The sequence below is a fragment of the Mauremys reevesii genome, linkage group 3, assembly GCF_016161935.1.
Source record: "Mauremys reevesii isolate NIE-2019 linkage group 3, ASM1616193v1, whole genome shotgun sequence".
Lineage (NCBI taxonomy): Eukaryota > Metazoa > Chordata > Testudines > Geoemydidae > Mauremys > Mauremys reevesii.
Genome location: NC_052625.1, coordinates 155,067,914 through 155,091,134, shown reverse-complemented (window position 1 = coordinate 155,091,134; position 23,221 = coordinate 155,067,914). Strand labels below are relative to the sequence as shown.

At 42.5% G+C, this 23,221-nt stretch overlaps 1 protein-coding gene across 1 annotated transcript in view; it reads left to right on the top strand.

The window, feature by feature from the left end:
- The window catches only part of COL19A1 (collagen type XIX alpha 1 chain), a 332,172-nt gene that overhangs the window by 76,119 nt on the left and 232,832 nt on the right, over window positions 1-23,221 (top strand). Inside the window, exon 11 of the mRNA XM_039532738.1 lies at window positions 21,827-21,871. Coding sequence (XP_039388672.1) covers window positions 21,827-21,871 — 45 coding nt within the window. The remainder of the gene's footprint in view (window positions 1-21,826; window positions 21,872-23,221) is intronic.

Genomic DNA, 23,221 nt, shown 5'->3' with positions numbered 1-23,221 from the left:
CTCTCGCTTTCTGCCTCCAGCTGATATTCAGTTTTAAGCCAGAATTGATAAGTTGTATCACAACAATTTCAGATCAGGCATGGTGGTGAATCAGATGGTATACAGCAGTGGTGGGCAACTTGTGGCCCATGGGCCGCACACGGCCCGTCAGGGTAATCTGCTGGCGGGCCATGAGACAGTTTGTTCACATTGACCATCCAGAGGCACGGCTGCCCACAGCTCCCAGTGGCCGCAGTTCGCCATTCCCAGCCAATGGGAGCTGCAGGAAGCAGCGCATGCCGCAGGGACGTGCTGGCTGCCACTTCCCGGGCCGCAGGCTGCCCACCACTGGTATATAGCTTGCTAAAGAACATCTACAGTGACTCACTCTACTGATATCTGCAGCAGTATCTTGATCACAGTGTATAATCATCTGCACAGGGAGAAGATATCTGGCACTAGATGGCTCTTTAATCCAGCAGACAATAGCATAACAAAATCTAATGACTAGATGAATTCATCAAAATTCAACTAGGAAGTAAGTTACACATTTTTAATGGTGAGGGTAATAAACCATTGGAACAATTCACCAGGGGCAGTGGTGGATTTTCCAGTGCTTTGAGTCTTCATATCAAGATTGGATGCCTTTCTAAAAGGTATGCTCTAGTTCAACTAGAATTTTTTGGCTTGATATAGGAAGTACTAGACAAATTCCTATCGGACGTGGAAGACAGATTAGATTATCATCATTCTTTTACCTTAAAATTCTTCAGTCTGAACATCACGTTCTAGCGTTGAATGAAGCAGTGACGTAGATGTGAGTTAGTGCAGCGGTTCTCAACCTTTCCAGACTACTGTACCCCCTTCAGGAGTTTGATTTGTCTTGAGTACCCCAAGTTTCACCTCACTTAAACTGCTTGCTTACAAAATTAAACATAAAAATACGAGTGTGTCACAGCACACTATTACTGCAAAATGGCTTACTTTTTTATTTTTACCATATAATTTTATAAATAAATTGATTTGAATATAAATATTATACTTACATTTCAGTGTGACACTTGAGCCTGTTTTTTCACTTCTGAGCCTTGTCTAAAGCCAGAATCCCATTAGTATGCGTCCCACTGGTTGAGAACCCCCTAGTTAATAGATGGGCAATTACTCTGGTATTCCCCTCCCTCCCACGCAAAAAAATCAACAAAACTTCTTTCTTATAGTACATGAGGTGATTAGAAATGTTCATGTAGCCAAATCCAGATTAGAGCCAATGTGTAGCTTTGGAAATTGCTTGGAGTAAACCTGAGATGCCACCAGAAAACAATCCAAGTGGGCATTGATTTATAATGTGATCCATAGTTTATGACTGTGTCCACAATGCCATTGTGTGTTGTCTTCCAGAGATGTAATAAATGACAGCATCTGCCCAGCAGTGTTCTGAAGTGGTTTAATCTGGACCATTGTTTCCAGGGTAGATTGAAGCCAGAAAGTTCTTTTGTGGGGTCAGCAATCAAATGTTTGTTTGGGGCATTAGAATTATCCCAGAATTATTTCCAGTGCATGTCAATATTGAATGAGGATGCTTTAAAAGCTTTAGCACAATCCCCCAAAAAGCTTGAGAGATTTCAGGCATGACTTCAGAAGATTTTGGAGGTGTCCTCATGAATTTTCAGGTTGGCCATGATTTGCTTGTACTCATGAGCTGTTGTGTGTTTCTCGCCGCATCTTGGATGCGGGTATACGTCTCAGAATGGGCTACTGTTGAGTAGGTGCTCATTTTAATGTTCCAGTTATAATTTTCATCACGGCGTTAAACTGCACAGCCAGAAATTTGGTATGTGAACTGCCTGCCCAGGCTGGTACACCATATTCAGCACTTGAGTGTGCGAGCGATAGTAGTCATTTAAGTGGGCATGTATTGGCATCCCATATTGATCCTGCAAGTTTTTGGATGAGGTTAGTCCTTGTTTTTACCTTTTTTTGGGGGTCTTTTTTTAGATGAGCTTTAAAAGTCAAGCTCGTTCCAAAGTTACACCCAGGTACTTAGACTAGGGCTCATTTCAGACATATGAAAAGTGACATTAAATGGTTCCTTAGTGGCTTTACTGTTTAGGTGAAAGACTATTACCAATGTTTTGGAGGCGTTGGGGCAGAACTTTCAATACTTGCAAGTATTCTGCCATTATCTTGAGGTCAGCAGAGCGCACCAGTGGTGGTGCTGTCTTTGCTTTATACCACAAGAATGATGATGTTAATGCAAATGAACTTACGTGAACTTGTCAGGTAAGTCACTAATATAGATATTGAATAGTGAAGGAGCCAGCATGAATCCTTGAGGTTAAATATCACTGAGGGTGAATATTTTGCTGATCTGCCCATTCAAAAAGATGTGGCTTTATGGCCAGGATTCACATAGTGCTATAGCATTTGATGACCCCTTTGATCACGATACCATATCATAAGTGACCAATAAATTTATCAATGCTGTTCCAGTTTTTAGATTCCACTAGAAGCCAGCTTTGAGGTAACTAGTCATGGCAAGAACCTGGTTTCAGCAACTTCCTCCTGGTCTAAAACCAGCCTTTTCATTTTGCAGGATGGCCTCTAAAATAGGGATGAGATGAGCTGGCAAAACCCTCTCTGTTACCTTATGAGTTGCAGAGAGGAGTAATATTGGGTGACAGTTGGTGGCATCATATGGTAGTATCCCATGTTTGAGAAGGGAAATGACTATCATCTCATACCAGCTTTTTGGGATCTTACCTGTTGAATGTACAGCAGTGCCAACTATGCTTGTCCCTTTGGCCCCAAATTCTTAAGGAATTTGAGATGAATGTGGTGCTCCTGTTGTGCATTATTGATTAACGCAATGAATGTCGTCAGAAGACTACTGGATGTTGATTTGTTACTGTCTCAGTATAATTAGCAATGTGAAATTTAAGAGTCCATGTCTAGCATCAAAGAGCCATAAGGATAGCTATACTCGTGTACAAACTTAATGTGGAAAGTTTGTCATATGCTAAGTGTGACTATCTTTCAAGAGTTCTTAAGGAGAATTACACTGATGTTGCTGTACAAGAAACTCAAGATGCAGACTATGGCAAGCTGTAAGATATAAAATACATGTCATCTTGAACATTGCGAAGTGTGGCCTTGCCATATACAATGGGCATAGTCTTAAAGATGTCTCAGTCCTGGAAGAATCGAAGGCCATGGAAATTTCTATTACTGCAATAAGAATCTGACAACTGACCATAACAAATGTCTACAAACCTCCAAATACTGAATGGGTGAAGCCCACATTACCTTCTTTTCTTCACCCAGCTATGTACTTTGGTGACTTTAATAGCCACCACTCTTGATGAGACTGTAGCAGAAATGATGCAGCTGGTGAGCAATTTACAGACTCTGCCTGATTTGTAAATGTTCATAATGGTAAGGGCCCAGTTAGATGCAAAACAAATTCAGTTTCTCTGCAAGAAGTCTTCAGAGAATGTCTTAGATTATGGTCCTGAAGGGTTGCTATGCTACTTTTACCAGTGCAGTGATTTGGATGGATTAGCTTCTGTAGACTATTCATTTTACCACTAAATGAAGGCACATGATCAAGACTAAGTAGCTGTTTGAAGTCATGCACTCATCTGCCATCACAGCTGGGTTGCTCTGAGTCTCCTGTATATCTGAGATATTTCTACTTCTACTAATGTATTTTCAGTGATGCCTGCACATAATTTGACTGAAGAGCTCTTCTCATGTTGAATCCATTGAAGACGTGGATTTACCTGAAAAGAGCGAAGTCCATAAAAGCTCTGATATTTTGAGTTTGTATGTTGTGTGAAAAATCTTGATAGGCAGACTCACTCTTGACCACTGCATTTTCCAAGACTTATTTGGTTGTTTCAGGGAGCATTGTATATTTTTAACTGAAAGTTGTGTTTTGAATAGCATTTGATCACAAATGTGATTCCATAGAACTATCTGCTTCTTTGACTTCTTTTTGCCATATTGGCTGGTTTTTTTGTAGTTCAGACTCTGTGTATGATTTTTCAGTTCCCAAACTCTTAAGTTTCAGACACTTGCAACAGTGTAGTTCTTTTCTTGACAAAGAGCCTCCTATAGCTGGATTACTTCTGTGGACACTGGCTAAGGAAGTTCTGTAGTCAGAAGCGATGTTGCTGGAAAGAATGGTGCTGGTGATTGCTTTTATGCTGGCTAGTGTTAGTACACAGGGGCTTCCATTTTCTTTGTTGTGGGCATCCTTTATCCTCTTTTACTTTAACTGCAGGCCTGTGTATCTGACCCAGCATCTAGAGCATGCTTCATGCACTTAAGGAAGCTCATTGCTGAGGCTTTTCTGCTCCTCTTATCTCCCTAAAAATCAAAGAAGCAGCAAATTGACAATAAGGGAAAAATGCAAGTTGAACACAGAAGTCTAATACCAATACTTACTGGTACTGCTCAGCAGCTCTATGATAGACTCCTTTGGACTGTGCTGACGTACCTCCTGTAAGGATGTGATTTAAACAAAACAAAACAACTACTGCTCATTGGTAGACTTTTTAATCTAAGGTATGCTAGCTAGGATGCACTAGTGGTCCCGTCTGAAGTCCTTTCTGCTAAGATATGCTCCAAGATCTTGATCTGAGGTCTCTGTCTAAGGTCCTGTAGCTGGAATGTGCTCTTTAGGGTTGCCACCTCTGAGATGCAGAAAAACTGGCTACTGCTAGTGTAACCCACACACCTTCCGGGTGTGGTGTTCTATCCCCTCTAGTGGCACTGAGATCACTTAGAGAGAGAGATTAATGAGTCTGCTCTGCAGCCTTAGGTAACAGCCGTATGGCTTTTAGCTCATGCATTTAGCTCCAGAGGTCCTAGGTTGGATCCTGCCCGCTGATGACTGGGGTCTGTCAGTGTTACACCAGCCTCCCTCCCTCCCCAACAAAAATGGTTTTAGTGCTGCTGTAGCTAATTCTCACTAGAGTGTTCTAGAAAATGATTTTACACACACACACACACACACACTCTGTCATACACACTGTACTTTTATGTTCTATCATTTTTCTTACCTTATCCTAACACAGGTCCACAGTCGTCGTACAGGAGTGTGAATTGTAGAGCACTCTAACGTGTCCCTAGCCTGGCATGTCAAATCTTTTAACTGGCCAGTAAGTACAAAAACAAGTTTGTCCTGTTAAAAACTGGACAGTGTTAACCCTAGTTGGATTCCTCCTTCTCTAAATTTGTGGCTGGGCTGTTGCTCAGGCTGCAGCTGATCTTCTGCTGTTTTGCAAGGGGCCATGCCTGGGCACCTGCCTTTTTGATGCAGGCGGCAGCAGCAGCAGTTGTTGTTACTGGCTGGTTGCCAAGTTCTCTTCCTCAGGGGCAGTTCACACACTTCTCCCTGGGGAGTAGCCATTCACATCCACCCTCGAGGGCACTCTCCAAGCCCCTTGTGCAGGGGCTTGGAGAGTGCCCTCCAGTCTTGCCTGCTCCTTGCCTCTGTTTCCCTTTGTAGATTAGGACTAGCTTTATCTTCATGCCTCAGCCGCAGCTTGAATTTGGCACCACTGTACAGCGTTGCCAAATCTTATAATATTATTGAGAGTCCAACAGCTGGTATTTTTTCTTAAAACCCCAGCTTCTGGAGTCATGTGAATAGATGAGAATCTCAGCTTCGTTATTACTATTTTTAAAGTAAGTTTCTAGCCTTCACAACTACAGAGAAAAATCATGAAAATGTGACCTGAGTGGACCCTAAATGCTCATAAAGAGAAGTCAAAAGTATAACTTCTTAAGAATCTCATGGTTTTTAAGCCAGTCTCATGATTTTTGGGGACCAGACTCATTATTTTTTTTTAATGTTCGGGGTTAGCAATACTGGAAATATTTATACAGTGCTTACAACTACACCTCTACCCCGATATAATGCGGTCTGATATAATGCGAATATCGATATAACGCAGTAAAGCAGCACTCCGGGAGATGGGGCTGCTTTACCGCGTTACATCCGAATTCGTGCTACCGCAAGCAGTTCCTCTGCGCCCGCCCGTTACTTGCTGTGGCCCTCCCTGGGGCCCCCTGTCCCAGCTCACCTCCACTCTGCCTCCTCCCAGGAGCGCGCCACAGCTCCACTTCTCCTCCCTCCCAAGCTTGCTGCGCCAAACAGCTAATTGATGCGGCAAGCCTGGGAGGGAGAGGGGAGAAGCAGAGCTGTGGCATGCTCATGGGAGGAGGCAGAGGCAGAGTGGAGGTGAGCTGCAGCGGGGAGTGGTTCCTCTCCCTACCCTGATAGAACGCGACCTCACCTATAACACGGTGAGATTGTTTGGCTCCCGAGGACTGCGTTATATCAGGGTAGAGGTGTATTTAATCCAGGACTCAAATTGTAGTGTTCATGGGTCTCTTATTAAGGCACAGAGAGCTTATATTTACCAACTAGATTATTTTGTATTTAAATGTTATGTAATACAGTAATGAGAGCTGCCAACAAGCAGCAGTCTACACTAGTCTGTTCAGGGTACATCCCAGCAGCATCCCCAGAATGGAGGATGCAGCTGCACTCTACATCCTTGCATAACAACCACCAGGGCCGGCAATACTGTTTTCGCCACCCCAAGGAGCGCGCGCCGAATTGCCGCTGTGGACGGCAGTCCATGTGCCATTAGGGCGGCACGCGCGTTTCCGAGGCAGCGGCAATTCAGCGGCAGCTTCTGTGTTCAGCTCTCCACAGCGGCACAGCTTCTGTCTTCTGGCTGAAGACAGAAGCTGCCACCGAATTGCTGCCACCACGGAAATGCGCGTGCCGCCCTAACGGCACACGGACTGCCCCCACTGTCCACGGCGGCAATTCGGCGCGCTGCTTGGGGGCAAAAACACGCAGACTGCTGTCCCTTGCAGATTGCCGTCCCAAACACCTGCTTGGAATGCTGGTACCTGGAGCCGGCCCTGACAACAACCGCCGTTACGCACAGTGGCCATATATTATACCCACATTTTTTAAAGCTTCTGTAATTGGCCAGGTCTACACTAAAGCCCTATATCAGTATAACTTTCACTCATGGGTGTGAAAAATCCACACCCCTGAGCAATGTAGTTAGAGAACTGGGCCAAAAGAAACCTGATGAGGTTCAATAAGGACAAGTGTAGAGTCCTGCACTTAGGACAGAAGAATCCCATTCACTGTTACAGACTAGGGACCGAATGGCTATGAAGCAGTTCTGCAGAAAAGGACCTAGGGGTTACAGTGGACGAGAAGCTGGATATGAGTCAACAATGTTCCCTTGTTACCAAGAAGGCTAACGGCATTTTAGGCTGTATAAGTAGGGGTATTGCCAGCAGATCGAGGGACGTGATCATTCCCCTCTATTCAACATTGGTAAGGCCTCATCTGGAGTACTGTGTCCAGTTTTGGGCCCCACACTACAAGAAGGATGTGGAAAAATTGGAAAAAGTCCAGCGGAGGGCACCAAAAATGATTAGGGGGCTGGAGCACATGACCTATGAGGAGAGTCTGAGGGAACTGGGATTGTTTAGTCTGCAGAAGAGAAGAATGAGGGGAAATTTGATAGCTGCTTTCAACTACCTGAAAGGGGGTTCCAAAGAGGATGGATCTAGACTGTTCTCAGTGGTAGCAGATGACAGAACAAGGAGTAATGGTCTCAAGTTGCAGAAGGGGAGGTTTAGGTTGGATATTAGGAAAAACTTTTTCACTCAGAGGCTGTGGCTACACTTAGCACTTCAAAGCGCTGCCGCGGTAGCGCTGCCGCGGCAGCGCGTTGCAGCAGCGCTGAGTGTCAAAGCGCCAGCGCTGGGGCTCTCTGCTCTGTCCGTACTCCACTCCCCCTCCCCTGGATGGACATGGACAGGAGCAGGGCACAGCGCGCTCTGGAACTGACTACTGACTGGGCGCTGTAGCTGGCCAATTTTTGCAGCAGTGCAGAGTGTGTTTTCACACCCTGCTGCAGCGCTGCAAATTTGTAAGTGTAGCCAAGCCCAGAGAGTGGTGAAACCTAGGGAGGTGGTGGAATCTCCTTTAGAGGTTTTTAAGGTCAGGCTTGACAAAGCCCTGGCTGGGATGATTTAGTTGGGAATTGGTCCTGCTTTGAGCAGGGGGTTGGACTAGATGACCTCCTGAGGTCCCTTCCAACCCTGATATTCTATACCAACCTAACCCCCACCCATGTAGACAGTGCTATGTCGACGGGAGAACTTTTCCCATTGACACAGCTACCACATCTTGGGGGAAGTGCATTAACTATGCTGACAGGAGTAGCGTCTTCACTAAAGCACTACACTGGCACCAGTGCAGCTGTGCTTTTGTAGTGCTGTATGTGAAGAAAAGCCCACCTTGTTTCTAGTCTTGCCCCTCTCCCGGTTGCCATCAGTGCCACAGGCTAATCAGAGTTAGTCCCAAAGTATGTCAGGAAGGAATTTTTCTCCCCATGCAGTAGCATTTGCAGAAATTGTCAAGCACATTATGCCTAGTTTTGTTTCATGTTTTTGTTTTTCTTTGAAGGATTGGCTTTTGGACTTTGCCAAAGGCAAGATTGCAGCTTGATGGGTCATTGGTTCTGATAGGATAATTCCTATGTTACCTGTCTAATTTAAAAACTAGTTTATTCTATTGCCTGTAACAAAATTTTCTATGTGGCTTATACCTTGTAGTCCAGTTACCTGGAAGAAATTTTAAAAGCTTTCTACAAGCCCCAGAAAGTAGTCTTTTATATTTCATTAATTATATTGAGGCTGCAGGTGATTTTGTTGGCTGCTGTGAGTTGTAATGAATTGAACTATAACTCCACCATTGCCAGACTTTAAACTTTGGAAGATCTGTAAATGTGCAAAGGAGAACCCAGGGGAAGACTTTTATAATAATCTTTGGTCCCTCGGCAATTGGATCTACAGTTTTTCACAGCCAAACTTTATTTGCTTTCAGTGAAACCAGCTCAAACATGACTTTTCTGTTATACCAATGTGGGTGGGGTTTTTTGTTTTATTTGTTGTTTTTATTCCTCACAAAGCTGTACATAGAGCTACATTTTTCAAACACAGATAGTATTTGTTAACTGGCAAATATCCAGTTGTCAGACATAAAGGCGGTCTATATTTAGATTCTTCATATAGTAAAATCAATAATAGGGACTGAAAATGTGATTTATTTTCACAATGGGAGCTAGTCAAAATGTTCATTGCAAGCCAGTACTCCTGAACACACACGACTCAGGTTGCATGTTTGAAACCTGAATTGATTAACCCAACACAACTGTCTGAGGCTGGGCCAAGTCTTGAATAATCATCAGTCAGAATTGTTGCTGTTGTATGGAGCTTCCTAAAATAGAAAAAGTGCTTGCTAACTCTCCTGTTGACTTTCTCTCCAATGAACTCATTTGTAACCCACACTAAGTAAAGCAACTGACAAAGGGTGTGTACTGCAGATGGTTCAGCAGTCACACACATGTAGTATAGCTGGTAACACAGGTGTTTGATCTGTAATCATAAAATAGCTAACAGAAGCCAGATTTTTACAGTTGTGAACTAAAAAATATCAGCTGGCTGGGCTCTCTGTACCACAAGCTCAGTGGTTTTTTTCCACTGTTATTCTTTCTGTGAATTACTGTCAAATTCCTTGCAATGCTCCACAAATGAGAGGGGAATTCCTTTAACTTAGAATAGGAGAGAATACTTGAACACTAATTGGAACAAATTTATCCCTGATGTGACTTCACTAAATAGTTACATTGGGGATTAATTTTACATATTTTCCTTGAGTGTAAGATATATATTTTCTTTATTGCCAGTAATGCTTAAGTATTTTCATTAACTGCAATCTTCAATGATAGGTTTTCATTTAACTGTCTATATCTTTAAGTGACAGCTGCGTCCAAGAGCATGTAAGGAGTATGCAAAACTCATTGAGGCAAACATTTCCTAATTATTTAGACTTCGTTAACAAACAGAGGCCCCAAGCTCCATTATACTGGGTGCTGCATAAACATAAAAGAAAAGGAAATCTCTGTCCCAAATTGTTTATGATCTAGATACAGATCACACATTACAGGAGGTAGAGAAGAGATGGGAAGTAAGGGCTTGTCTATACTTAGAGGGATGCAGCTCTAGCACCTAGTGAAGACACTGCTTATGGTGACGAGAGTGTCTCCCATCAGCATAGGTGCTCCACCTCCCTGAGAGGCAGTAGTCAATGGGAAAAGCCCTCCTGTCAACATAGCACTGTCTACACCAGGGGTTAGGTTGGTATAACTACATTATAACACACCCCTGAACGATGTAGTTATACTGACATAAATTTGTTGTGTAGACTGGGGTTTAGATTAACAGATTAGAATATATTTGTGTGGAGTGTAAATGCTTACTAGTTATGCTGCAAGCTTCAAAATAGCACTCTGATTACTAAAGAAAGGACTTCACAACTGTCTCTACAGGAGACTATTTGGTTACACTGTCTGTATTACTGTTTGGTCTTTTAACAATGGTGAATGGAGGAAAAGAAGGAGAAAAGCTTTAGCAAAGATTTTGATATGGTTTCCCACAGTATTCTTGCCAGCAAGTTAAAAAAATATGGATTGGATGAATGGACTATAAGATGGATAGAAAGCTGGCTAGATCATCAGGCTCAACGGGTAGTGATCAACGGCTCAATGTCTAGTTGGTAGCCAGTATCAAGTGGAGTGCCCCAGGGGTCTGTCCTGAGGCTGGTTTTGTTCAACATCTTCATTAATGATCTGGACGATGGGATGGATTGCACCCTCAGCAAGTTTGTGGATGATACTAAACTGGGGGGAGAGGTAGATATGCTGGAGGGTTGGAATAGGGTCCAGAGTGACCTAGACTAATTGGATGATTGGGTTAAAAGAAATCTGATGAGGTTCAACAAGGACAAGTGCAGAGTCCTGCACTTAGGAAGGAAGAATCCCATGTACCGCTACAGGCTGGGGCCAAACTGCAGTTCTGCAGGAAAGGACCTGGGGATTACAGTGGACGAGAAGCTGGATATGAGTCAACAGTGTGCCCTTGTTGCCAAGAAGGAACTGCATATTGGGCTGCATTAGTAGGAGCATTGCCAGCAGATGGAGGGAAGTGATTATTCCCCTCTATTTGGCACTGGTGAGGCCACATCTGGAGTATTAGGTCTAGTTTTGAGGGGCCCCCCCCCACTACAGAAAGGATGTGGACAAATTGGAGGGAGTCCAGCAGAGGGCAACGAAAATGACGCTGAGGCACATGACTTATGAGGAGAGGCTGAGGGAACTGGGCTTATGTAGTCTGCAGAAGAGAAGAATGAGGGGGGATTTGATAGCAGCCTTCCCCTACCTGAAGGGGGGTTCCAAAGAGGATGGAGCGAGGCTGTTCTCAGTGGTGGCAGATGACAGAACAAGGAGCAATGGTCTCAAGTTGCAGTGGGGGAGGTCTAGATTGGATATTAGGAAAAACTGTTTCATTAGGAGGGTGGTGAAGCACTGGCAGGGATGATTTAGTTGGCGTTGGTCCTGCTTTGAGGAGGGGGTTGGACTAGATGACATCCTGAGGTCTCTTCCAACCCTAATCTTCTATGATTCTATGAAAAGTAGATGTGGGTGTTGTTCAGTAATCTTATTGCCTTTAGGGAGTGACTATATGCAAAACAGCAACAGCAGCGGAGGTAATGGTTGCAATGTAGCCCCCCGTCTCACCTTTGATTAATGTGAACCCACAGAGCCTTAGACCATAGGTTCTATAGTGTAATAGTGGCTTTGACTAATTTTGTCCATTGAGATTTTCAGTTTTTCATTATATTTTCCCAGAGTAGTAATGCAAGCCAGTGAGCTTGAATAGGATTAGGCTACAAGAACTTTAACAAAAACGTGTAGCTATTTTGCAATGACAAGGTCATGTTGGTAATGCTGCAAAGTGGCTGGAGGAGCTTCCTATGTAGACAATAGAGATTCTTTTAAGTTGTGTGCTAGTGGCATTCAGTTGAGCCATACAAGAGAAAGAAAGGGGCACAGCCAGAAAAATGTATAATTACATCTATTATCCACAGCCGATTTTCCCCCCAAGCAATCAACATTTCTTTTTACAAAAAATGATTAAAAATCTCATCCAAACACAATGCTTTGTGGTAGTTCTCAGGACTGTCCTGTGGGAGACGCTGTTTCAGTTATCAGTGTGCTGATCCTGGCTCCTTGGTCCTGATTCTTGCAGGTATAGAGAATACTGTAATGGAGATATAACTCACTAAGACTGAGGGTCAGTGTTCCCCTATTTACTGTGGACCAGCTTTTCAAAGGATCTCAGCTCCCTTTTTAGGCACTTGTTCTCAATAGGTGCTGAGCACCTTTGAAAATCTGGTGCATAATATGTTCAGTGCTGTCTGAGATATCATACCATTCAACCCTAGTGCAGGAAGGATGACAACAATTTGAGCCGTTCCCGCCCAGCTGCAGCAGAATAGGGCTGGTGGGCATGCAGATAGCCAATTCCCCCTGGAGATGTGGCTGTGCAATGCCCTCAGCTGCCCCATAAAAAAGACCGGAGAAGAACCAGCCACCCCACAAATACATTGTAAGAAAAGGGGCAGGGGAAAAGATTACAAGGCTACTGAGCTGCCACACTCCTCCCTCTACCTGAAAGACCCCTCAAGATTAGTAATGGTGAGGTGGCTTGGGACTTGTGGGTAGGAGGTAATCCCATGGGGATCTCATGCTTGATATTTGGACTCAAGGATATTTGGATTTAGAGATCTGAAAATTATCCAACTAATCGATTTTCTAAATACACTGTGTATATATCCTCCCTAATCCAAATAGCCTATTAACGCACATCTAGAATATATCGAAGGACTTCCAAATAAGGAGATACAGCCATGAGAACAATCTTTAACTTCCAAATGGCACTTGACAAATAAAAACTGTATCTCTGAACTACTTGAATTGAATCAGTAGTTGGTACATGTTTCTCAGCTAGCTAAGTACACCACCATTATGTTATCAGAACAAATAAGATCCCCATCTTAGGCTAGACACTCAGAATGTTTGCATTGGTGTAGCTTTCTGACATTTTTCCTTGCAAGTACACTGTAGCTGAAATCATTGGACATATGCCAGTTTACATCAGCTAAGGATCTGGCTCACTGAATCTTGAGCAGAGGGAACTGATGAATAGATTAAACTGTTCTGGACAAAAATAATTCCTTCAGATAAAGCATTTGGCCTTGCGGCCTTCGTTATTGACCAAGAGTGTTTCTTTTCGTGTCCTTTACTCAAGGCCCGAAATGTTATTGTTAATATAGTACTCGTCATATATTTTATTATATTAAATAAGCGTGGCCATTTTTTACAACCCAAATAATCCTTTACGGTTGTAGAACACATTTTAAACTAACATTTACAATTTCTGCATTTCAGATGTTATTTCAATAAGTTGAAATAAGTTTAAATGACTTCCAGTTCTGTGAACTTTAATGGGGTTTAGATTTGTTTTAAAGCTGTGTAAATCAAGCAATGTTGTATAAGACTTAAAGAATTTCTCTTTGGACAGATCTCAATTTCTCTTTGGACAGATTAAGGAAACAATTACAGTTACAAAACTCTATCAATTTGTCCAGAGTTTAATATCACTAGAAAATCTTGTCCATTTTATCAATACAGATGATAGAAATATCCAGCTTAATTTTCTAAGAATTTTCCATATGAGATTATGAATCTTTTAGAATCATTTGTAAACAGAAAGGCCTGCTTGTTTTATTCTCAATACTCAGTAGCAAGTGTTTTCATGTTTTTCATTTGCAATAGAATATCATAGATGGATGATTCTCAACCAGGGTTCACATATCCCTGGGGGTTTGCAGAGGTCTTCTAGGCGGTACATCAGCTCATCTAGATATTTGCATTGTTTTACAACAGGCTGCATAAAACACTAGGGAAGTCAGTACAAATTAAAATTTCATACAGGTACTGACTTGTTTATACTTACATTTCAGTGTATAGTACAGTATATAAGTACAATATTTATATTCCAATTGATTTATTTTATAATTATCTGGTAAAAATGAGAAGCTAAGCAAATTTCCAGTCATACTGTGCTGTGACTCTATTTTTGTGTGTGTGTGTTTTTATTTCTGATTTTGTAAGCAAGTAGTTTTTAAGTGAGGTAAAACTTGGGGGTATGCAAGATAAATCAGTAGTCTAGAAAGGCTGAGAGCCACTGTCATAGATCAGTCAAATAGGATTTATTTCCTAGCACATGCTCATTGCACATGTGTATCATATTTTTAAATAAATACGTGTAAAATGTAGGGCTGTCAAGTGAGTAAAAAAATTAATCATGATGTATTACGTAGTATTATGTACAAAAAATAACTGCATTCAAAATTAAAATGATATAAAACTTTAGAAGTCTACTCAGTCCTACTTCAGCCAATCACTCAGACAAACATGTTTGGTTACAATTTGCAGGAGATAATGCTGCCCGTTTCTTGTTTACAATGTCACCTGAAAGTGAGAACAGGTGTTCACATGGCATTGTTGTAGCCGGCATCGCAAGATATTTATGTGCCAGATGCGCTAAAGATTCATATGTCTCTTCATGCTTCAACCACCGTTCCAGAAGATATGCATCCATGCTGATGCTGGGTTCTGCCCGCCCGGCTGCTGATCACCTCCTCACCTCCCACCACCACCCGCCTGCTACTCTCTTCCTTGCCGTATGCCTGCCACTTGCCTCCCTGCTAGTCTCCTTGCCGTCCGTTCAGCATGCCCCCTCCGTCAACCCAACCGCCACACTCCTCACCATCTGCCCACCCGCCTGCTTCCTCACCTCCCTCCCGCCTGCTGTTCGGTTCCTCACCCTGCTCACCCACCCACCTCCCATCTCACTTTCCCCCCTGCCTCCTCACCTGATTATTGGGACAAATGGCGTCCCGATCATACATTGGTCGGGAAATGGGACAAAGGGCTAAATATCAGGACAGTCCCAATTTGATCAAAGTGTGGGGATCCCCAAAGCATGGGGTCTGGGAAGGTTTCCCCGATTTGCCCTACCCAAGGGACGGCTCAAGCTGGGGCCAGTGTAAGGACAGGACTGGTTCAGCCCCCAGTTTAGGCTAGTTATCTCCTGAGGGTGTTCTGACTTGTATGGGAAGTTGCAAGGGCACAGAATCACCAGGGATGTATGAATGCCTTCTGCTCTGGGGCTGCTGTGGAGGGAGCACAGAGCAAGAGGAGCTGGGTTCTCTGCCTGGCAGGAACCCCTGTGGCATTGGGTTATTCTCGGGGAGGAGCTTAGGCCTGCCATATTGTCCTTCTGTGCCAGTCTAGTTTGCTCAAAGGGGCTGTAGGGCAAAACTGAATTGGGCCCGTAAAGCTTGATTTTTCAGAGATGCTGAATATTGACAATTCCCCCTGATCTTAGTGTGCTTTGAAAATACGGGTATGTTCTGTGGTCTGTAACTGAAGTGTGAACATGAATCAAAAATGTCCACATTTAAAGCAGGCTCCATGATATGATGAATATACAGGATTCACAGTATGAGTGCTAGTAAGTATCTGCTGAATGTGTGTGTATTTTTTTAAATCAAATTAATAGTTTATAAGGTGATTCTAACCATTAATGTTGGAGTTTGCTTAGAGAAGCAACGAAACGTTCCAGTAAGAAAAGGAAAATGTGATACAGTGGAGAATAATCTGATTTTTTTTATTTATTAAAAAAAGTCATAACCCCTGTAGTGGTTTTAGGCTTGTTTTGTACATGTTCGGAAGCGGCATTAGTATGACCCTGTGGTGGTCCATTTTTGATCATTACGCTCAATTTCTTTACCATGGAAAATAGTTGTTCCCATTTTCAAAAAGGCAGGGCCTCTGAGTGGATCCAAAGGCCTGGCAACTCAAGGTAAATAAAAGGCACAAATCCATAAATTTTCAAAACAGCAAGTAGGTTTTAATTGCATTCTGTTCATTGATATTAAAAGGAATTGCATGGCTAGTGTTTCTGATGTATCCAATACATCCTGTAAGCCAAACTGTAAGTAGTATCCGAAGTCATAAATAATAGGACTCTTTGCTTTTATATTGAGGATGGGAAACAGCCAGACATCTTGGATTTCATAGACTTTCTCTGTGAAACGTCTATTATCCTTTTAAGTGTTTTTAAAGTAATTAATATTTTTCTTTCCTATCCCTGAAGGGAATCTCATTAATTTCTAATATGTTTGATATTATATACCACATTAACTTCTAAAATGTTGTAAATTCTCAATGATTCTAAGTTGTTCCAAATTATTTGTTTAGGTTTCTCCTTACTTTTTAAAGTATGTTTAGGTAATCTAGTGCTTAATTAATTGTTGGTACCATTTTGAGTAATCTTACATTAATACTAGTTAATACTTTAAAATTGGGTATCTACATGTTAAAATAATGGACTATGATCAATGATAAAATATCATTTAATCAGATTTCTAACAATATTTCATTTGACCTGTTTATAGATCTTTTATTTTAGAAAATAGTTACATTTTGAAAACAAACTCTAAAATCCACTTAAATGTCTCCTAAAATAGTAATCCTATAGGCAGTAAGATATTAAAATACATTGCTATAAAATATTTTATTTTTATGTCATAAAGATTTCTAAATAAAGAATGCGTATTTTAATGTAATTAACTGAGAACCCTGATTCTACAAAGACTACTTTTCTGAAACAGAACATTGAAGGTTTACCCATATCTTAGCCTTCACAAGAGAGGAAATAGCAGTGTGTTAGACTATTGTCAAATTAAATAATAAACCCTTATTTCTGTTCTTTTTGTGGAGAGAAGCTTTTATGTTTTCTGGTTTGTATTGATGCAACTGTGAAGATAGAAAATTGTTATCTAGGATTATTGGTAGTCTCTGAATTCCTAGTTTTCCGCAAATCTACATATGTGAATTATTTTTAATAACTTATCAGAATTTTTCCAATGCATTTACATCTGTTTTGACCGAGAAGAGCCAAATGAATGACCCAGGGACCAGAAAACATGCCACGAATGGAGTTATAAAAACTCCATTTTACCAGGGCTAAGTTATAAGACTGCTGTAGACCAAAAGAGCTTTGTATTTAATTAATTAATTAATTAATTAATTTCTTGTTATATGGATGAGTCATTTGTTTTTGTCTCTTTGTCCATAGTATTAGGGCATGATGAGAGTTTCTTCCTCCTCCTTTGTCCTTTTTATATATTTTATATGACTTGGAGGTAGAAAAGTGAGAGTTCCATCTTTCAAAACATTTGTGTTACTTAGTGGATGTGGATGGAAAATAGTGAATTGAGTGCAGTAGGAGTTACTCTCTAGGGATCAAAGTCTATAGTTTTGCTGATGAAAAGCCCATGAAGGTTTATGGGGGCAATGGAGGAGATTTTATGGCTGAATTCTCTGAGCTAGTGTCAAAGCTTCTGTAGGGAATGCTAATTAATTATTGTTCTTGTGTGTTTCAAAGTGCAAGTAGGCTTCAGCGTGAATGGCTCAGTACGTGATTTGCCAGGAGCAAAGAACACTCTTTGTGTTTATATCTTACGCATTTTTATTCTTTATAATTGTGGATGCTGTTAGTCATATAACTGTCCAATCCTTCATTGAATTTGGATAAGTTCCTGATCTTAATAACAGAAGGAACTCTCACTGTCACAGGATATATTGTGTGTTTTTTTTAAAAAGGTTTTTAATGTAATAAATTTAAAATTTATTGCCATTAACTTCATGTATTATTTCCATATATTTTATGATGAGAGGAGAAATAGGAGAGTCTACTTTACCATCTCTAGCCTTTTATTACTGTATATCTAATAAGTAAATTAGAACTATATAGTCCTAATCTTGTCACATATGGAAGCCTTTCTATACCTCTGACCATTTCCATCATTCGTCTGAATCTCTTCTGTTTGTGCTATATGCTTTTAGTGGTGAAGTGACGAGAAATAAATGCAGTATTCAAAGTTAGACCAATATCAGTAATTTATGTAATAGCCTAACCCTTTCCTTAGCCCTTCCTTACTATACACTGTCTGATTACCTATGCACATTGGACAATTCAATGAAAATATCTGTTCAACTGTATACATTGGAAACATTTTCATTTTCTCCATTGTGGAGACATAAATTAGAGCTTGACTATATAAGGAGCTTTACTTTTGTGATCGTGCTTATTGAAGGGATTCATTTAGTGATAATGAATTCTTAACGTTTCTTTTGGTTATACTATTCCTTCGAAAGCCATGTGTTAAGTCAGGCCTGCACAACTCGTAAAGCGGCGAGGGCCATATTACTCCAAAGAAAACAGCTGAGGGCCGAAACCCCCAGGCCCCACGGAACCCCCCCCCCACCCCAGCGCCGCCCAGCCCCACCTCCCCGAAACACATCCCCCACCCCAGCGCCACCCGGCTCTGTGGAAACAACCTCCCTCCAGCCACCGACTCGCTACTTGCCTCCTCACGCCCGTCCCAAGTATAAAGCCTCGCCACCACTGCCTGCCCGCCCGCCCACTCGGCTCGTCATCCCCCCATGAAATACAGGGAGGGGAAAGGGGGGCAGTGTGAAGGGATTGGATGTGACTGTCCAACACACAAACATAGGGGCCGCAGGGAACCCAAGGGGTGGGGGGCAGTGTGATAGGGGCTGGGGAGGGGGAAGGTCCCTGGACCAGAGAAGGGGGCAGCAGTCGGGGCAGGGCAGGTGCAACACACACACACACACACACACACACACACACACACACACACACACACACACACACACACACACACACACACACACACACACACACACACACACACACACGTCTCCCCCAGGGATTTCCTGGCTGCTCGCAGAGAGTTCAAACCCACCCACCCCCGATCACTACAGAGGCTGCCTTGGGACCAACCAGCACAGTAGCCGCCCTGCCCCCAACCAAAGGGAGGGGATGGGGGGGTGTCTTGGCCCAGGCCAGGCGCCCTCCCCTCGTTCGGCACTTCCGGCTCTGCTTCGTGCCCAGTGCTTCCCACCTCAGCGGGTCCCGGAAGTGATGCACCCACTGTACGCCAGGCGGGGGGAGCGGGAGACAGAGACACATGCTGTTCTGGTCGTTAGAGTGGTTGGAGCGCGGGGCTGTGAGGCAAGGACCCCCCTGGGCAGGGGGCGAACCCAGCAGCGCTACCTCGCCACTTGCCCACGAGCAGCACAGTGAGCCCATGCGGGCTGCATGTTGTGCAGGCATGTGTTAAGTGCAGTGTTGAATTGTCACTCACTTTGAAAAGCTCCCCAGCAAAGATCAGTGGGGTTTTTTTTGTTTTGTTTTTTTTAAATCAATCATAGTCTTCCTGGAAAGATTCAAGATGGAGTCTTCTGTGAAATACAGCATGAATACCTTTTGAAATTCGAACTTAATTCTGATACCACTTTGGCTGATGTAATACAACTGATTTCAGTGGAATTATTCCTGAGTTACATCACTGAAAGGGCAATCAAGCTATGTCTACACTACTGCAGCATCGATGCTTCAGCGATCTATGCACCAGGGGTCCATTTAGCGGGTCTAGTGAAGACCCACTAAATTGACAGCAGAGCACACTCTGGTGCTCCACCAGGAACAAGAGGAGTAAGGTAGGTCGACGTGTGAGTGTCTCCAGTCAATGTGGCCAGTGAAGACACCGGGGTAATTCTACCTAAGCTATGTTGACTCTAGCTATGTCAGGGATCGGCAACCTTTGGCATGCAGCTCGCCGGGGTAAGCACCGTGGTGGGCCGGGCCAATTTGTTTACCTGCCACGTCGGCAGGTTTGGCCTGGCTGCGGTTCGCTGTCCCAGGCCAATGGGGGCTGTGGGAAGTGGTGCAGGTAAAGGGATGTGCTAGCTGCCGCTTCCTGCCTGGAGTGGCGAACCGCAGCCAGTGGGAGCTGCGATTGGCTGGCTGAACCTGCAGATGCAGCAGGTAAACAAACTGGCCCGGCCCACCCGGGGGCTTACCCTGGTGGGCCGCGTGCCAAAGGTTGCTGATCCATGAGCTCCGTTCTTCACGTAGCTGGAGTTGCGTAACTTAGGTTGACTTACCGTGCTAGTGTAGACATAGCCTCAGAATATGCCCCTAACTCTCTAATCATGGCTCTTGCCCAGAAGTTACAAAGCAATGCTACAGCATTCAGGAAGGACTAGAATATTACCTTTTGAACATATTGCTAGATTAATATTGCCAACCTCAAGAGATTAGACCCAAAATCATGATTTAAAAAAATATATTGTTGGGATTATATTTTTGATTTGTCTTTTGATATTTTTAACTCTCCCTAGCTGTGTGTGTGACCATTAGTGTTGCCCACTCTCCTAAATGAATTACTTACAGAGATTTTTGCACATCTGCCCAGCCCCTGCCCAGCAGTTAATTCTGCTCTGCTGTTAGAAATGATTTTCGTAATAAATTTATTAAGGCTTACTATAACTCAGCTTCCACACAAGTATTCCTTTATTAGTCCAATGGCCAATTTGTGTTGGTTTTATATACAAAATACCAATACAAGCATATACATACTTATACTCCTAGCAACAAGACAGTTATAAGCATTGGCCAAAATACTTACAACAAGATCAGGAGCAGGAAATCTCATCCCATCATGGCATGACTCCAGAGAGAGAAGGAAAAGATCTGACAAAGAAATTCCAAAAGAACCTTGCTTTTTATACATTATAATATACCAATGATTTCATTGCTATTCATTGGACCTTTGCCAAAACTGGGTGAGAGAGTGTTGGGGCTGAACCCTGCCCCCTGGCCTGGTTAAGACAAGATTTGTGGCTGGCTCCTTTCTTTTCAGGGTTTCCTTCTTATCTTATTTTGCTGATTTTTTCCCTAGCTATTGAACTAAGTATTTCTTTCTAAACAAACGAATAATTGTTTACTTCACCTATTACCCAGCTAACCATGTTTTCTTTAGTTCTATTACTCCAGCCCAAACCTTTAAATAAGATAACAATGGTATTTCAAGAGTCACTACAAGTTTAACACAAAACAACTCTTCTTTCTCATGAACACATTCCTTTTGGTCACGTGCCTTGGGCCTGTCACTCAAGCGAACATCCAAACCCAGTTTAAAACCATAGTTCACCCAGCTGTAATGTGGGTCTATATTCCTTACCTCTGCTTCTCATGGGCTTCTTCACTCCACTCTCTGAGGCCAGGGGGCAGCAACAGTGGAGTCAACTCTCCCCCTTTGCAGACTGGAGGGCAGCTATGGAGACTCTTCACCCCTCCCCACTTCCCTTCCCAGGCTGGGTGCTGCAGGGAGTAGTTGGGAGGAGCAGATGTGCTGTTCTGTCCCAGTTGCTCACAAGAGAGGGGAGAAGAGGGACTGGACCCGCTCTGAGCTGCTGGGCTCTCTGCTTCCTCCTTTCCTCCTGTGAAAACAATGAGCGGAGGAGAGAGACTCTTCTGGCTTTTGGCAGGGCTGAACTTTGTGAGGGAGCTGGAGCTTCCTTATGTCATCACAAGATGGGCTCCAGAACCCTCTGAAATCCTGTCACTCACAGTAAAATAAAGAAAATTGACAGTTCTCCTTGATACACTGCAACTAGTCATTATTCACGATTTTCTGAGTGAAATATAGTTTGATCAAAGCAACAAAAATTATCAGTATGTAGCTATATAGCATATACCCAGGATGTTGCTGTAAAAATACATATAATATACAAAATGATTAAAGAGGCAAATATCTATCCATAATCACTTGTAAAACTATTGTGACTTGCTTAGTTTGAAAATATTGCTGGGAATAAGCAGTGTTTGATTTTTCTTGTGGTTTGCTCATATGAATGAGAGCCAAATAATGAAGGTTATGTACATTTTGTTTCAGGGGGAAGATGGCTTAGTAGGTGTTCCTGGCCTTCCTGGTTCCAAGGTAAAGGCTTTTTAGTTTTGTATATTTGCATTTCTAAAGCTTCCTTCTTTTTCCCAGCTGTCCACTATCTATAGAAATTGGTCAGTATTTGAAATTACACGTAGGGTGTAAGATTCATTTCATGTGCCAGTGGAACTCTAGTACTGGGCCTCTGGCACCAGAAATGACACGAGAAATGCTTGCGCAGGCACAGCCGCCTGCATCTGTCATTCTGCATTAGGAGCTTGGAATCAGTTGGCTAGGCCTCAAAATTGGGCTATGCCAGCCTAGCTTGGAGATGTGCTTATTCAGAAATTCAAAACTACCCTTTCCTGGTGAAATCCCAGGGAGGAGGAGGGTGACAGTGAGGTCACTTGCTGTCTTCCCAGTTGAAATTTCTCTTTGGTGCAGCATTTGCCAATTTATTCCTGCCCTCAGAGAGCTCACATGGTATTAAGTCTCCCTCAGGAAGGCTGGACACACCTCAGCACCTAGAACCCAGGATGGGTGCCTAATAAATCAATTTATTTTGGGACTTTGATTGTGACATATCTTCAGAACATTAGCAGGGGTCACTACAAAGCAATACATTGCATTCCTTACACCCTATGGGCTGATTGTGTTGCCTTGACCACCACCTCAGTGCTTTCTGTCCTAAAAGTTTGGATGAAGCTATGTTGCTTGTTGAACTCTCATTACACTGTTTGGCTGGTGTTACATATTGGCAGTTTGGGTAATATATTGTTAGCTGTGATTAGATCAAATTATCCAAAAAATGTAATCTTAAAAGACTTGTTAACAATAATACCCAAGTTTTAAAGAACAAACTTTTCTTCAGTTTTTTTGACAGGAAAGTATAAAACTCATGCACATGATATTGTTCTATGTTTCAGATTTGTATTTCCATGTATTCAGCAGTTCAACTTCATTCATTTAGATGTTTTATGTCACTTACATACAACTTTTATTGTTAACCTCCTTCATAAGTGATGATAAATGAAGCATTATTTTACAGGTAGTAGATCTTGGGACAGGCAATAGAACTCAATCTGAACATATACATGCAAGCACAGTGGCAATAAACACCCAGAAACATATTCTGGTACAGTATATTATTAAAAAAAATGAACTCTGCTACAAACATGCCTTCATTCTTTTTATATTCTTGAGAAAGCATAATCTTTCTAGATATTGGGTCAGGAATTTTCTAGCCTCAGCTGTCTCACGCTGCTTGAAAATGTGACAAATATGTTTGTTGTACTCGTGAACAGAACACCGTAACAGCACCAAAATGCTCAATTAACAAGACATAAGATGACCCCAAAAGATGTAATTCATAAAAAGATGCATGTTTATTGTAGGCAGGGCTGA